The sequence below is a fragment of the Mesoplodon bidens genome, assembly GCF_964165515.1.
Source record: "Mesoplodon bidens genome assembly, chromosome: 6".
Taxonomy (NCBI): domain Eukaryota; kingdom Metazoa; phylum Chordata; class Mammalia; order Artiodactyla; family Ziphiidae; genus Mesoplodon; species Mesoplodon bidens.
In genome coordinates, this window is record NC_138162.1 from 24,226,541 (window position 1) to 24,240,793 (window position 14,253).

Below are 14,253 nucleotides of genomic sequence, written 5' to 3' on the forward strand. Positions count from 1 at the left end.
TATGTGGAGCTGAGAGGTCTCTTGTGGACCCGTGTCCTGAAGTTGGCTCTCCCACTTCAGAGGCACAGCACTGGCTCCTGGCTGCAGCACCAAGAGCCTTTCATCCACCCGGCTCAGAATAACAGGGAGAAAAAGTAGAAAGAAAGAATTAGTAGAAGAAAGAAAGAGAGAGGGAAAGAAAGGAAGAAGGGAAGAAAGGAAGGAAGGAAGGAAGGAAGAAAGAAAGGAGGGAGGGAGGGAGGAAGGATGGAAAGAAAGAAGGAAAGAAAGGAGGGAGGGAGGGAGGAAGGAAAGGAAGAAAGACAGGAGGGAGGGAGGAAGGAAAGAAAAAGAAAGTGGAAAGAAGAAGGGTGGGAGGGAGGAAAGAAAAAGAAAGAAGGAAAGGAGGAGCGGAGGGAGGGAGGGAGGAAGGGAGAGTAGGAAAAAAAGAAAGAGCAGGTAAAGTAAAATAGAATAAAGTATGAAATATAGTAGCGTTATTAAAATTAGAAAGTAATTATTGAAAAAAAAAAAAAAAACGGACCGATAGAACCCTGGGACATATGGTGGAAGCAAAGCTATACAGAGAGAATCTTACACAGAAGATTACACATACACATTCACAAAAAGAGAGCAGGGGGAAAAATCAAAAATCTTGCTCTCCAAGTCCACCTCCTCAATTTGGGATAATTCGTTGTAAGAAGAGGAAAAGGGCGAGAAGTCTGAAATCTTGCTCTCTAAGTCCACCTCCTTAATTTGGAATAATTCGTTGTAAAAAGAGGAAAAGGGGGGAAAGTCTTAAATCTTGTCCTCAAAGTCCACTTCCTCAATTTGGGATGATTCGCTGTCCATTCATGCACTCCACAGACGCAGGGCACATCAAATGGACCGTGGAGCTTTAATCCGCTGCCTCCGAGGCTGCACAGAGAGATTTCCCTGCCTCTGCTCTCACAGCTCCCGGGTCTCAGCCTTGGACCTGGCCCCGCCTCTGCGCGTAGGTCGCCGGAGGGCGTCCGTTCTTCGCTCAGACAGGACGGGTTTAAAGGAGCCGCTGATTCGGGGGCTCTGGCTCACTCAGGCAGAGGGGAGGGAGGGGCGCGCAGTGTGGGGCGGGCCTGCGGCGGCAGAGGCCGGCGTGACGTTGCAGCAGCCCGTGGCGCTGCGTGCGCTTTCCCGGGAAAGCCGTCCCCGGGTCTCGGGGACCCCGGCAGTGGCGGGGTGCACAGGCCCCTCGGAAGGCGGGGCGGACAGTGACCCGCGCTCGCACACAGGCCCCGTGGCGGCGGCGGCAGCGGTGGCGGCGGCGGGCCGCGGCGGCGGCGGCGGCGGCGGCGGCGGGCCGCGGCGGGCGGCGGTGGCGGCGGCGGCGGCGGCGGCGGGCCGCGGCGGCGGGCGGCGGCGGGTGGCGGCGGCGGCGGCCCACGCCCGTCTCCGAGGTCCGTGCCTTACCCGCGGCTCGTGCCTGTCTCCGGCGCTTCCCCAAGCAGCCCTCTTAATGCCCTCTCCTCGCGCACCAGGAAACAAAAGGGAAAAAAGTCTCTTGCCTCTTCGGCAGCTCCCGACCCTTTCCCCGGACTCCCTCCGGGCTAGCCGTGGTGCACTAACCCCTTCAGGCTCTCTTCCTGCCGCCAGCCCCAGTCCTCTCCCTGCGCTCCGACTGAAAGCCGATACCCGAGCCTCAGCTCCCAGCCCCGCCCGCCACGGCGGCCGAGCAGACAAGCCTCTCGGGCTGGTGTGTGCCTGAGGGCACCGGTCCTCTGTGCCAGAATCTCTCCGCTTTGCCCTCCGCACCCCTGTTGCTGTGCTCTCCTCCGCTACTCCGAAGCTTTCCCCCTCCGCCACCTGCAGTCTCCGCCCGCGAAGGGGCTTGTAGTGTGTAGAAACCTTCCCCCCTTCACGGCTCCCTCCCACTGGTGCAGGTCCCGTCCCTATCCTATTGTCTCTGTTTATTCTTTTTTTCTTTTGCCCTACCCAGGTATGTGGGGAGCTTCTTGCCTTTTGGGGGGTCTGAGGTCTTCTGTCAGCGTTCAGTAGGTGTTCTGTAGGAGTTGTTCCACGTGTAGATGAATTTCTGATGTATCTGTGGGGAGGAAGGTGATCTCCGCGTCTTACTCTTCCGCCATCTTCCTTCACTCATTCTTTGTGCTGTTGTGGTTGTACATTTTACTTTTACATATATTGTACACCCCACATTTTTGGTGATGTCTAGATCTTGATTGTCGTGGTGATTACATAGTATATATGTGCTTTCAAAACTCAGTAAACACTACACATAAGTATTTTATGTAAGTTATACCTAAATGAAGATTTTAATATAAATATAAATATATATTTTAATATAAATATATGTGTGTATATACATATATGTGTGTGTATGTCTTTCTGTCTATAGAGAGAGTAAGAATATAGACCTAGTATAGGACTTTCGTAGACTCTTTACTATTTAATTAATTTACTGTTTAATTAATAGTATTAATTAAATGGCATTCGTGCTAGTGGTGACAATTTGAAAAGAGTTAATGTTTAGTAGAGGGAAGTACATAATGCATACTTAGGTTATTTACCATTTAAACTTTGCCATCATTTGAGTATTATATTTATAATCAAGAGCACCTGCAAATGAGCTATTTTGTCTCCTTTTTTAAATGGACAAATTAGGAAATTGCTAAAACTGTATGCTGTTCTTCCTTTATGTTTCTAAACCAGAGAAAGAGCAGGATTGTCTAGAATTCTGTGAAGTCCAATATAGTATCCACTTGCCCTATTTAATTTAAGTTAAAATTTCAGTTCCTTACTCATGCCACATTTCAAGTGCTCAGTAGCCACATGTGGCTAGTGGCTACCATGTTGGACTGCACAGATATAAAATATTTCTATAATCACAGAAAGTTCTTTTTTTAAATATTTATTTATTTATTTATTTGGATGCACTGGGTCTTAGTTGCCGCATACAGGATCTTCATCGCCACGTGCAGGATCTTCGTTGCGTCATGCAGGATCTTTAGTTGCAGCATGAGAACTCTTAGTTGAGGCATGTGGAATCTAGTTCCCTGACCAGGGATTGAACCCAGCCTCCCTGCATTGGGAGTACGGAGTCTTAGCCACTGGATCACCAGAGAAGAAAGTTCTATCGGATAGCACTGTTGAAGGAAAAATTAGCAAGTTGTCCATGGCTTGCCTTTCTCCTTCCTGTAATGAAAGGCTAAATCTACTTTTCATGGCTGCTTGGATGTCCTTCTCTGAATGTATCTTCATTCTGTTTACCATTAGTCCAAAGAAAATATGAGTGATTAATCTAGAAAAATGCCTGTTACTGATCAATGAAAATCCTTAGCCAAGGTCCCCATGGATTTCTTTGGTACCAAAATTTATTAGTCACTTTTCTTTTTTCTCTCACTTGACCTGTCTGTTATTGCATATGACATTTTTGAATATGCCATTCTTTTTGGCTTTTTCCTCTTTTTGTTTGTATGACACTGTGACTTTGCCTTTTCTACTTCTATCTCTCTGGTCCCTTTTTCTTAGCCTTTTATAGGTTCTTGTTCCTCTGCCCATCTCTTAAATGACAGCCTTCCATAGCAGTCCATCCTTAACCTTATTTTTAACTCCCTGGACACCAGATACCACATATATGCTGAAGGCCAACAATCTATAAGCAGCTCAGATTTCTAACCTAAGTTCCTAATGAATATAACTACGTGGCTGCCCTAAGAGCATCCCAAACTCCATATGTCCAGAACGATTTCACTCCCTTCCTCTCTTGCGAACCTGCCTCTACCCCACCTAAGTGTGGGCCATTACTATCCACCACGCTTCTAGCTAGAAATCTGGGGCCTCTCTCATAATTCAAACCAGTTAATCAGTTCCTGTTGATTCCACTTCCTAATTACCTCTGATACTGAGTTTTTGTTTTTTCCCAAGGCCCTGCTTTCAGATCTTCCATATCTTCAGTTCTTACAACTCATTTATCTTTCTCCTAGTTTATTTTCCCTGCTACTGAGGAGTGATCGTCTTAAAATGCAGAGCTGATCATTTTATTCTGCTATTTAAAATCCCTCCAAGGTCTCACATTACTTTTGGCAAAAATGCAAACATCTTAGCATATCTAGTAGTCTCTTCTGGGTCTGCCTCTTCTCACCTCTCCCATCCCCATCTTTCAGTCCTCAGCTTAGAGCCTTTGTTCATTCATGTCCAGCCACTTAACTGCCTGGGTTTCTCAGAACCAGCCATGTGCTTCTCTCTCACCTCTGTGCCTTTTGAATTTTCCGTTCCCTCTGCTTGGGGCTGATACCTCTCCCCATTCCCCACCCCCACCCACACACACCCTTTGCTTCCTTGCCTGGCCGATTGCATCTTGTCCTTCAGGACTCCATCAGGCCTCCTCCCATCTGGGAAACATTCCCTGATATTGTCCCTCCCCGGGCTAGTCTTTGTGCCTTCCTGACTTCCCTTATGTTCTCATAGTATTCCATGCTTTTCTCTACCATAGCAGTTATTTCCCTGTATTGTAATAGCACAGAAAGTATTCAATAGCAATTTATGAAATACTCAAACAAGTGTAAACTCTGAAAATATATTTGAATTCACAGACTAATGCATCATTATAGTAACCTTCCACTGTGTTCTTATAGGTGAAGATGCTGGAAGCAGATCTGGTTTCAAAAATGCTACGAGCTGTTCTACAGTCTCATAAGAGTGGAATAGCATTACCCCGGCTCCAAGGAGAGTACAGATCCTTAACTGGAGACTGGATCCCCTTCAAGCAATTTGGTTATCCTACGCTAGAAGCCTATCTGAGAAGTATGCCAGCAGTTGTCAGGGTAGAGACTAGTAGATCTGGAGAGGTAAGAAGGTAATTGTGTGTTTCAGAAGAGTCAAACCAATTCTTAATTGCCTGTCTGGCACTTCCAATCTCATAATTAGGGTAGAAGTCAAAGTGAGAAGCACTAGCCAAGATCAGAAGTGATAGAGAGAACAGCATCCACAGCACAGCCAAGATTCTCATGTCTTTTGTTTTACCCTCAAATTCTTTCCGTTGCAAAAATAAGGTTTTAACCATATTAAATTAAAAATTTTCAAGTTAAACTTTACCCAGTCTCATTGTCCAAACCAAATAACTGTACTGGAGACCTTAACTGCCTAAATGTCATACCCACTCGTTATAGACCTGCTACAGCTGTTTTTGCCTAGGTTACTAATGACTTCCTGATTACCGAATCTAACAGACACTTTAAAATTCTCATCATTTGACCTGACTCCTATCTATTCCTACTGTCTGGATCCTAGTTCAGCCTCTAATTGATTGATCATCACTTTTGGTTATTACAGAGCCCTCCCTACTGTTATCCCTGTCTTTAGTCCCTAGCCTGTTCTCACCTTCACACTTTAGTAACAGTGATCATGTTATTCTACAATTTTAAATCCTTTAGTTTCTCTGGAAGAATATTTTATATATAACATGGTCGATTAGGTGGTAGCAAGTAAATTTTTTATTGCATATACTCTATGACCCAACAGTTTCACTTCTTGGTTTCTGCCTAATGTACAGTATGAAAGATATGGACAAACCACCATCCAAGACAGAAAGGCACCCATCCCCGCAATCAGTACCTTTTTCAGGGTACATTTCTATATATGTAAATATGTAGAACAGGTCTGGAGTATTTCTCACCAAAAATTGTAATAGTTGTCCTCTTGGGAGGGGGGTGGGTAGGGAGGCAGTGGATAGAGGAGAAAAGGAGCCCAGGATTGGGAGAGTGGTCAGAGGTTCATGTAATCTGTAATAAATTTTATATAATGAGAAGGTATAAACTAATTAGATATTATATTAATAATAAAATTTTCTTCAGTGACCCTGGTTCTCCCAGACAGATTTAAGCCCTCCTGTCTGTCTGCTTGGCCCCTTGTAATACATCCAGTATTACACATGACATAATGTTTTCTGTTTAGTCTCTTTGCGTCTCTTTCCTTTAGAAGTTTCTTGAGGATAAGGGATTTTTTTTTTACCCCTAACAGTAGGTGTTTAATAAATATGTGTTGAATGTATAAATGATCAGATATCTGAATGAATTAATTAATAATTTAGTAATGCTTCATATAGTTACTATGCTATAATTTACTCAACTCTTTATTCTCCTATTTTGGACATTTTTAGTGTTTCCAGGTTTAGACTATTAAAATAACCCCTAATGCACATATTTAGGTATGTAACTTTTTCTTCTTTTGAAATATATTCTTATATTTTCAGGAATGGAAATACTGGACCAAAGAATAGAAACATGTTTTGGCTTGTGGTGTAAAGCCTCACTGCTTTCCTGTTCTTGATTTTAACTTAGAATCAAAGACTTTAACACTAGATGGTTTTCTAGAGATAGTCTAATCTCAACAGTCTACATTCTTTTTTCAAATCCTTTTTCAAATATCCTATATATCCCACCATTTTTTTTTAAAGATAAAAAGCTGAGCTACTGTATTTTAAGTAGGTGCCAGAGGTCCAGGCCTCTGCTTACCCTGTCTTGCCCTCACAGCCCGGAGGCACCTCCATGGAATTCTATGGCTCCATTGAACAGTTTGAAAACCCCAGATCTAAGCTCTTCCCTGTTTTACAGCTGATAATATGAAGATTTTAGAAGTAAACTGGTTTGCCCCAAGTCACCCAGCTAATCCATTGCAGTGCAAGACCAGGATTTAGTGGTCTTCGGGAGACCACTAAATACAAATAGCAGTTACAAGTGTGTACTCTGAATTCAGAGAGATAGCCTAGCTGTGTGGCTTGAGAAGTTTGCTTAACTTTCCTGAGCCTCTGTTTTCCCATGTGTAAAATGGGAATAAAATATACCTCACAAATTATATGAGATAATATATGCAAATCACAGGTTTCATTTGGTTCATTTGTTAATCCTACAGTACCTAGCACATTTTAGATGCTTAATAAATACCTGTTTAAGGAATAAGTGAAAGTTTCAATTTGAGGAGAAATTATTCAGTGTGCCGGACTATGCTTGATTTCTCTTGCAGAAAATATAATTTAACTCTAACATTATCAAAGAGAGAGGGATGTGAATATTTGCATACAGCTTGATTTGGGACACACAAACACACAAAGATGCACTTGGAAAAATCAGCCTTTAGGTACCAGTGAATTTGAGAAATGTTTCTCCTCTCACCTTGCCTCTCATAATTAGATTACCTGCTATGCCATGGCCTGCACAGAAACTGCAAGAATTGCTCAGTTAGTGGCTCGTCAGAGGAGTTCTAAAAGGAAAACTGGTCGGCAAGTTAATTGTCAGATGAGAGTAAAGAAAACCATGCCATTTTTTCTAGAAGGTAAGATCTTTTCACATGCTAAACTTTTAAAACCTGTCTGTGAATATACTGTCAGATGGAAATATTGCTTGTATTCATGATAAACACCTTTATTTGTTAATATTCATATGTCAAGGGAGAAGTCCTGAAGCTAGTATTTCCATTTGAAATTAAGTGAACCTGATAAGCATGACTTATTAAGTAAAGTAATTATACAGTGTGAAATAACTCAGCATAGATTTTAATTAAACTTATTATGGTAAAGTGTGGTTTTACTCTTTATTTTGGGGGAAAGGCTCCTCTAGAATGTTGGATGAACCAAGAACCTCTAAGTTAATGTCTTATTTAGGAAATCATGTCTTTTACTATAAATCCTCTATTTTCAGAAAAACGTGAATTATATAGTGCATAAAGGTATTATAGGCAACTCAGCCTGTGTTTACTGATCATTTATCTCAAGGAGCTTATAATCATTTCTAAAACTAAATTCTCAAGAAATAGTTCAATGATGGTAGAAAAGAGTTGATTCCTAAATGCCACAAGGAGCATTTTAGACAAAGGAGCAATCATTGTGAGAATGGCAGTGGAGGGCTTCATGGCAAACGGGAGACTTAAACCCAGACCTCTAACAGTTGGAAGAATTTAAATTGATGGAGAAGAGATGGGAGGACTGAGATAATGGCTGAGTGTGCTGCATTTGTAAGAATATGAGGTGACTGCCACCAAGTTACTTGGTGAGTAGAGGGAAAGTAATGGGCTAGTCTAGCAGATGAAGCCATGTTTTGAAGAACCTCATCTGCTAAATACACCAATCTACTCATCCCCTGCTGACTGACCCTCTAGTGACCATCTCCTCATATTCTTTATTTTTTAAAAAAATTTACTTATTTATTTTTTAACATGTTTATTGGAGTATAATTGCTTTATAATGGTGTGTTAGTTTCTGCTTTATAACAAAGTGAATCAGCTATACATATACATATATCCCCTTATCTCCTCCCTCTTGCGTCTCCCTCCCATCCTCCCTATCCCACCCCTCTAGGTGGTCACAAAGCACCGAGCTGATCTCCCTGTGCTATGCGGCTGCTTCCCACTAGCTATCTATTTTACATTTGGTAGTATATGTCCATACCACTCTCTCACTTTGTCCCAGCTTACCCTTCCCCCTCCCCGTGTCCTCAAGTCCATTCTCTATGTCTGTGTCTTTATTCCCGTCCTGCCCCTAGGTTCTTCATGACCTTTTTTTTTTTTTTTTTTTTTAGATTCCATATATATGTGTTAGCATACAGTATTTGTTTTTCTCTTTCTGACTTACTTCACTCTGTATGACAGACTCTAGGTCCATCTACCTCACTACAAATAACTCAATTTCGTTTCCTTTTATGGATGAGTAATATTCCATTGTATATATGTGCCACATCTTCTTTATCCATTCATCTGTTAATGGACACTTAGGTTGCTTCCATGTCCTGGCTACTGTAAATAGAACTGCAGTGAACATTGTGGTACATGACCCTTTTTGAATTATGGTTTTCTCAGGGTATATGCCCAGTAGTGGGATTGCTGGGTTGTATGGTACTTCTATTTTTAGTTTTTTAAGGAACCTCCATACTGTTCTCCATAGTGGCTGCATCAGTTTACATTCCCACCAACAGTGCGAGAGGGTTCCCTTTTCTCCACACCCTCTCCAGCATTTATTGTTTATAGATTTTTGATGATGGCCATTCTGACTGGTGTGACACCTCCTCATATTCTTACAAACTGTTCTGAGAATAGAGACTGACAGAAAACATCTGGACAGGGGAATTACATAATGAAACCATGGTTTTGGGAAGCTAATCAATTCCGTTATGTATGCCTGACTTCGTAGGAAAACCAAAAGCAACCCTCAGACAACCAGGATTTTCTTCAGATTTTTCTATCAACAAAAAACCTAATCCAACGCTGTTAAGAGACAAAGGAGACTGTCTTGGAGTTAAATCTGTTGCTGAAATGCCGCCTTACACATTACATACAACTATTGGAAATGAAGTATTCAAAGATGTTCCAGTGCAGAGGCATGTGACCATGTCTACCAACAACAGGTATTTGGGCTTTGTCTGACTAAAAGGAGAAGTTTGGTGAACCTAGGATAATAAATATTAAACATGTGTGTTCAGGGTAAGAAGGAAGTACTTTCTGTTTGGTGTAATACAAGTTCACACGTTAGTAGAGAAATGCATCATTACTAGTTAGTCCACTTTCCTGGCTGCCTAAATGTCATTCTCTGAATATGTCCATTTTGTATTTGTTGTGCATTATTGGTAATCTCTCTTTGTAAAAATTATTTTAAAAGTTCTCACAAATTGATCTAAGATGCTATTTCAGCATAACTTACTTTTTCTGAAAACCTTTCATACAATTAATTTTGTAAGTTTAAAATAAAATCTGATTGATTTGTACACTCTACTGTGTTCCAATAATTATACCCATAATTATACAGTAGCACTATACATCCACACATCAGAATACTAGACTGGAAGTAATAACACAACTTTAAAGTTTTAGTTTGAATGCTGCCATTCACTAGCCAGGTGAAATTAGTGAAATTATTTCATCTTTTGGGGCTGTGGTATCTTCATTTGACCAATGAAAATGTTAACTGGGTGATCTTAAAGTTCCTTTCTGGCTGTAAATTTTATGGTTTTATGAGGTAACTCAGGTGAGCAAACTACAACTTATGGGCCATTGCCTGTTTTTGTAAATAAAGTTTTATTGGAATACAGCCACATTCCTTTATTTATATATTGTCTGTGGTTGCTTTTACACAACTACAGAGTTGAGCAGTTGTGCAGAGACAGTATGGCCAGCAAAGCCTAAAATGTATACTGTTAGACCCTTCACAGAAAAAGCTTGCCATCTCCTGATGAATCAGTATCACATTCTTCCATCCTGTTTGTAACTCTGCAAAACAAATTTTGTTGTATCATGTTCATTTAAATCAGTGTTCAAAACTTCCATTTTGTATAAAAGATAGTCAGTCCCCTTCCCCCCAAGCACTCCCCCAACACTAGACTATTTAGAAATAATTAATTTTGTTAAGTTAGGTAAAAGGGTACTAATTTTTTATATTTTAGTATTTTTTATAAAGTGACCCTTAAATATTTTTCATAATGGTATATATTTAATGGTGTTTATGGTTAGTTATTATAATTTTTGATAAGGTCTAGAAAATACATAATTAAAATTTGGATCTTGACCCAAAGCACTAGTTATGTCCATTATGTGACTGAGGTACCATTGTCTTCTCTGGTTGTGGGCCTAAATTTCAAGATTTTGAATGAATCTATAAAATGACAGCAAAACCAGGCATCCTGGATTGTGGGCCCAGAGGAGCATTCTCCACCCCATGGCCTGGTGTCTCCTCCCTCTCACCTAGTGCTATTGCATGGCCCAGGTAAGTGCCTTCCATCCCTGCAGGTAGCACTAGCAGTGATTGAGTGGGGGCCTTGCCAGCACCAAGCAGCCCACAGAGTAGGCCCAAGGTGGTGCTCTCTGACCTGCTGCCTAGTGTGCTCCCACCCCTCCTCCCCAGCAGCAGGGGCCCAGGGAAGTGTATACTGCTGTACCAGATCAGAATAGCACCATGAGGGCCCTGAAAACTAAATTATTATTGGAACCACAGCCTACAAAAGTGGGCCAGGAGGTATATGATAAACCTAAATGGAGTAACTGCCTGCTAAAATAGGACATTTGTAACTGATTCACTTTGTTGTAGGGCAGAAACTGACACACCATTGTGAAGCAATTATACTCCAATAAAGATGTAAAAAAAATTAAAATAAAATAAAATAGGACATTCGTCTTAACATATGTCCAAATGTCCAGGTTACAATAAAAAAAGTCAATCTTTATACTAAGAGGCAGGAAAATGACAACTTGAATGAGAAAAGATAACCAACAGACACCAACATTATGGTGAATCAGATGTTGGAATTATCTGACAATGATTTTAAAGCAGCTGTTGTAAAAATGCTTCAATTTGCAATTGCAAATACTTTTGAAAAAAATGAAAAAATAGAAAATTCACCAAAGAAAGAGAACATACAAAAAAGAACCAAATGAAACAACCAAAATAAAAATGCAGTGTATGAGCTCAGTAACAGAATGAATATGATAGAGCACAGAATTAGTGAACCTGAAGATAGAACAATAGAAATTACCCAATCTGGACAACAGAGTAAACAGACTTAAACAAAACAAAATAATTAGCTGAACCTGAGGGGCCTATGGGGGGAAAAAATATCTAGCAGACCCTTAGGGACCTGTGGAGAAAATAAGAAAAGATCTAATATTTGTATTATCAGAGCCTCAAAACAAAGAATGGGGCTGAAAGAGTATTTGAAGGCATAATGGCTGAAAACTTCTCAAATTTGCCTAAGGACGTAAACCTACAGATTCAAGAAGCTTAGGAAATCGCGGACAGGATGAATCCAAAGAATCCCACACCAAGGCACATCATAATGAAACTTCTGAAAACTAAAGACAAAGAAAAAATCTTGTAAACAGCCAGAGAGAAATGACACATCACCCGTAGGGGAATACCAGTTTTAATGACAGTGGATTTCTCATTCACAGTCATGGAGGAATCATGAAGGAAGGAAATGGCATATTTTTAGTGCTGAAAGGAAAAAAACTATCAACCACAAATTTTGTATCCAGCAAAAGTATACTTCAGGACTGAAAGGGAAATAAAAACATTCTCAGATGAAAGAAAACTAAGAGAATTTGTCATTAGCTGACTTACTCCTAAAGAGTGACTAAAGGAAGTTCTCTCAACAAAAGGTGTAATATAAAATGGCTTGGAACTTCAGAAAGGAAAGAGCAAAATGGGTAAAAACAGGTGTAAATAAATGGATTATCCTTCTTCTCATGAGTTTCTTAAAATCATATTAGTTTGAAGTAAAAAGTATAACACCATCTGATGAGGTGCTAACATATGTAGAGAAAAACTTAAAGCAATTGTATTTGTAAAGTAGGGAGGGCAAGGAGACCTAGATGAAAGTAAGGTTTTTATACTTGAAGTGGCAAAACATTGAGATGAGTAGAATGTGATGTTATATGTGTATTGAAATGCATAAGCAACCAACAAGAAAACTATACAAAGTGATATACTAAAAAAACATTATAAGTAAATCAGAATGGAATTTTCAAAAATGTTTAACCCACAAGAGTGCAAGAAAAGATAAATAGGAGAATGAGAAACAGGGAACAAATAGAAAACAAATAATAAAGTGCAGACATAAGCCCTAACAAAATGATAATTACTTTAAATGTAAAAACACATGAAAATATGTTCAACTTCATTAGCTATTAGGGAAATGTAAATTAAAACTACATTGACAGGGACTTCCCTGGTGGTCCATTGGCTATGACTCCGTGCTCCCAGTGCAGGGGGCCCGGGTTCAATCCCTGGTCAAGGAACTAGATCCCACATGCTGCAACGAAGTTCCCACAGACAGCAGCAAAGATCCTGTGTGCCACAGCTAAGACCCGGCACAGCCAAATAAATAAATATTTTTTAAAAACTGCATTGACATACCACCACAACACACCTATCAGAATGACTAAAATAAAAAATAATGATACAATAATAGTAGGGGACCTTAACACCCACTGGCATCAATGGACAGATCATCCAGACAGAAAATCAAGAGGTAACAGTGGTCTTAAACAACACAACAGACCAATTGGACTTAATAGCTATCTATAGGACATTAAATCCAAAAACAGCAGAATACACATTCTTTTCAAGTGCGCATGGAACATTCTCCAGGACAGATCACATACTAGGCCACAAAACAAGCCTCAACAAATTTAAGAGGAAGAAATTATATCAAGCATTTTTTTTCTGACCACAATGGTATGAAACTAGAAATCAACTATGGAAAGAAAAATGGGAAAAGAAGAAACATGTGGAGACTAAAGAACATGCTACTAAAAAACCCTGGTCAATGATGAAATCAAAGAGGAAATCAGAGGGCTTCCCTGGTGTCACAGTGGTTAAGAATCTGCCTGCCAATGCAGGGGACACAGGTTCGAGCCCTGGTCTGGTAAGATCCCACATGCTGTGGAGCAATTAAGCCTGTGCATCACAACGACTGAGCCTGTGCTCTAGAGCCCACAACCCACAACTGCTGAGCCCATGCACCACAACAGCTGAAGCCCACACACCTCTAGCCTGTGCTGCACAACAAGAGAAGACACCTCAATGAGAAACCCGCACCCACAATGAAGAGTAGCCCGTGCTCGCCACAACTAGAGAAAGCCTGCGCACAGCAATGAAGACCCAATGCAGCCAAAAATAAACAAATTTAAAAAGTTAAAAAAAAAGAGGAAATCAGAGAATACCTCAAAAGACAAATGAAAATGGAAATAGAACTTTCCAAAGTTAGGATGCATCAAATGCAGCTCTGAGAGGGAAGTTTATAGTGACACAGTCCTTCTTCAAGAAACAAGAAAAAATCTCAAACAACCTAACCTACCACCTAAAAGAATTAGAAAAAGAACAAAGCCCAAAGTCAGCAGAAAAAATGAAATGATAAAGATCAGAGAAGAAATAAGTAAGAGATCATAAAAACAATAGAAAAGATCAATGAGGCCAAGAGCTGTTTTTTTTAAAAAGATTAAAAAATTGATAAACCTTTAGCCAGGCTTACCAAGAAGAAAAGAGAGGGCTTCCCTGGTGGTGCAGAGGTTGAGAGTCCGCCTGCCAATGCAGGGGATGTGGGTTCGTACCCTGGTCCGGGAGGATCCCACATGCCATGGAGTGGCTAGGCCCGTGAGCCATGGCCACTGGGCCTGAGCGTCCAGAGCCTGTGCTCTGCAGCGGGAGGGGCCACGGCAGTGAGAGGCCTGTGTACCGCCAAAAAAAAAAAAAAAAGAAAAAAAGAAAAAAGAGAGGACTCAAATAAGTGAAAGAGGAGAAAT

General features: G+C 40.7%; 1 protein-coding gene across 2 annotated transcripts in view; it reads left to right on the forward strand.

The window, feature by feature from the left end:
- Positions 1–14,253, forward strand: part of TDRD7 (tudor domain containing 7) — a 101,401-nt gene that overhangs the window by 25,953 nt on the left and 61,195 nt on the right. Inside the window, exons 2-4 of one of the 2 annotated variants that reach the window (XM_081238421.1) lie at positions 4,611–4,823; positions 7,164–7,305; positions 9,155–9,368. In XM_081238421.1, coding sequence (XP_081094547.1) covers positions 4,617–4,823; positions 7,164–7,305; positions 9,155–9,368 — 563 coding nt within the window. In that variant the 5' untranslated portion in view covers positions 4,611–4,616. Of the gene's footprint in view, positions 1–4,610; positions 4,824–7,163; positions 7,306–9,154; positions 9,369–14,253 lie in introns of those variants that run through there. The other variant, XM_081238422.1, reaches the window with a different exon arrangement.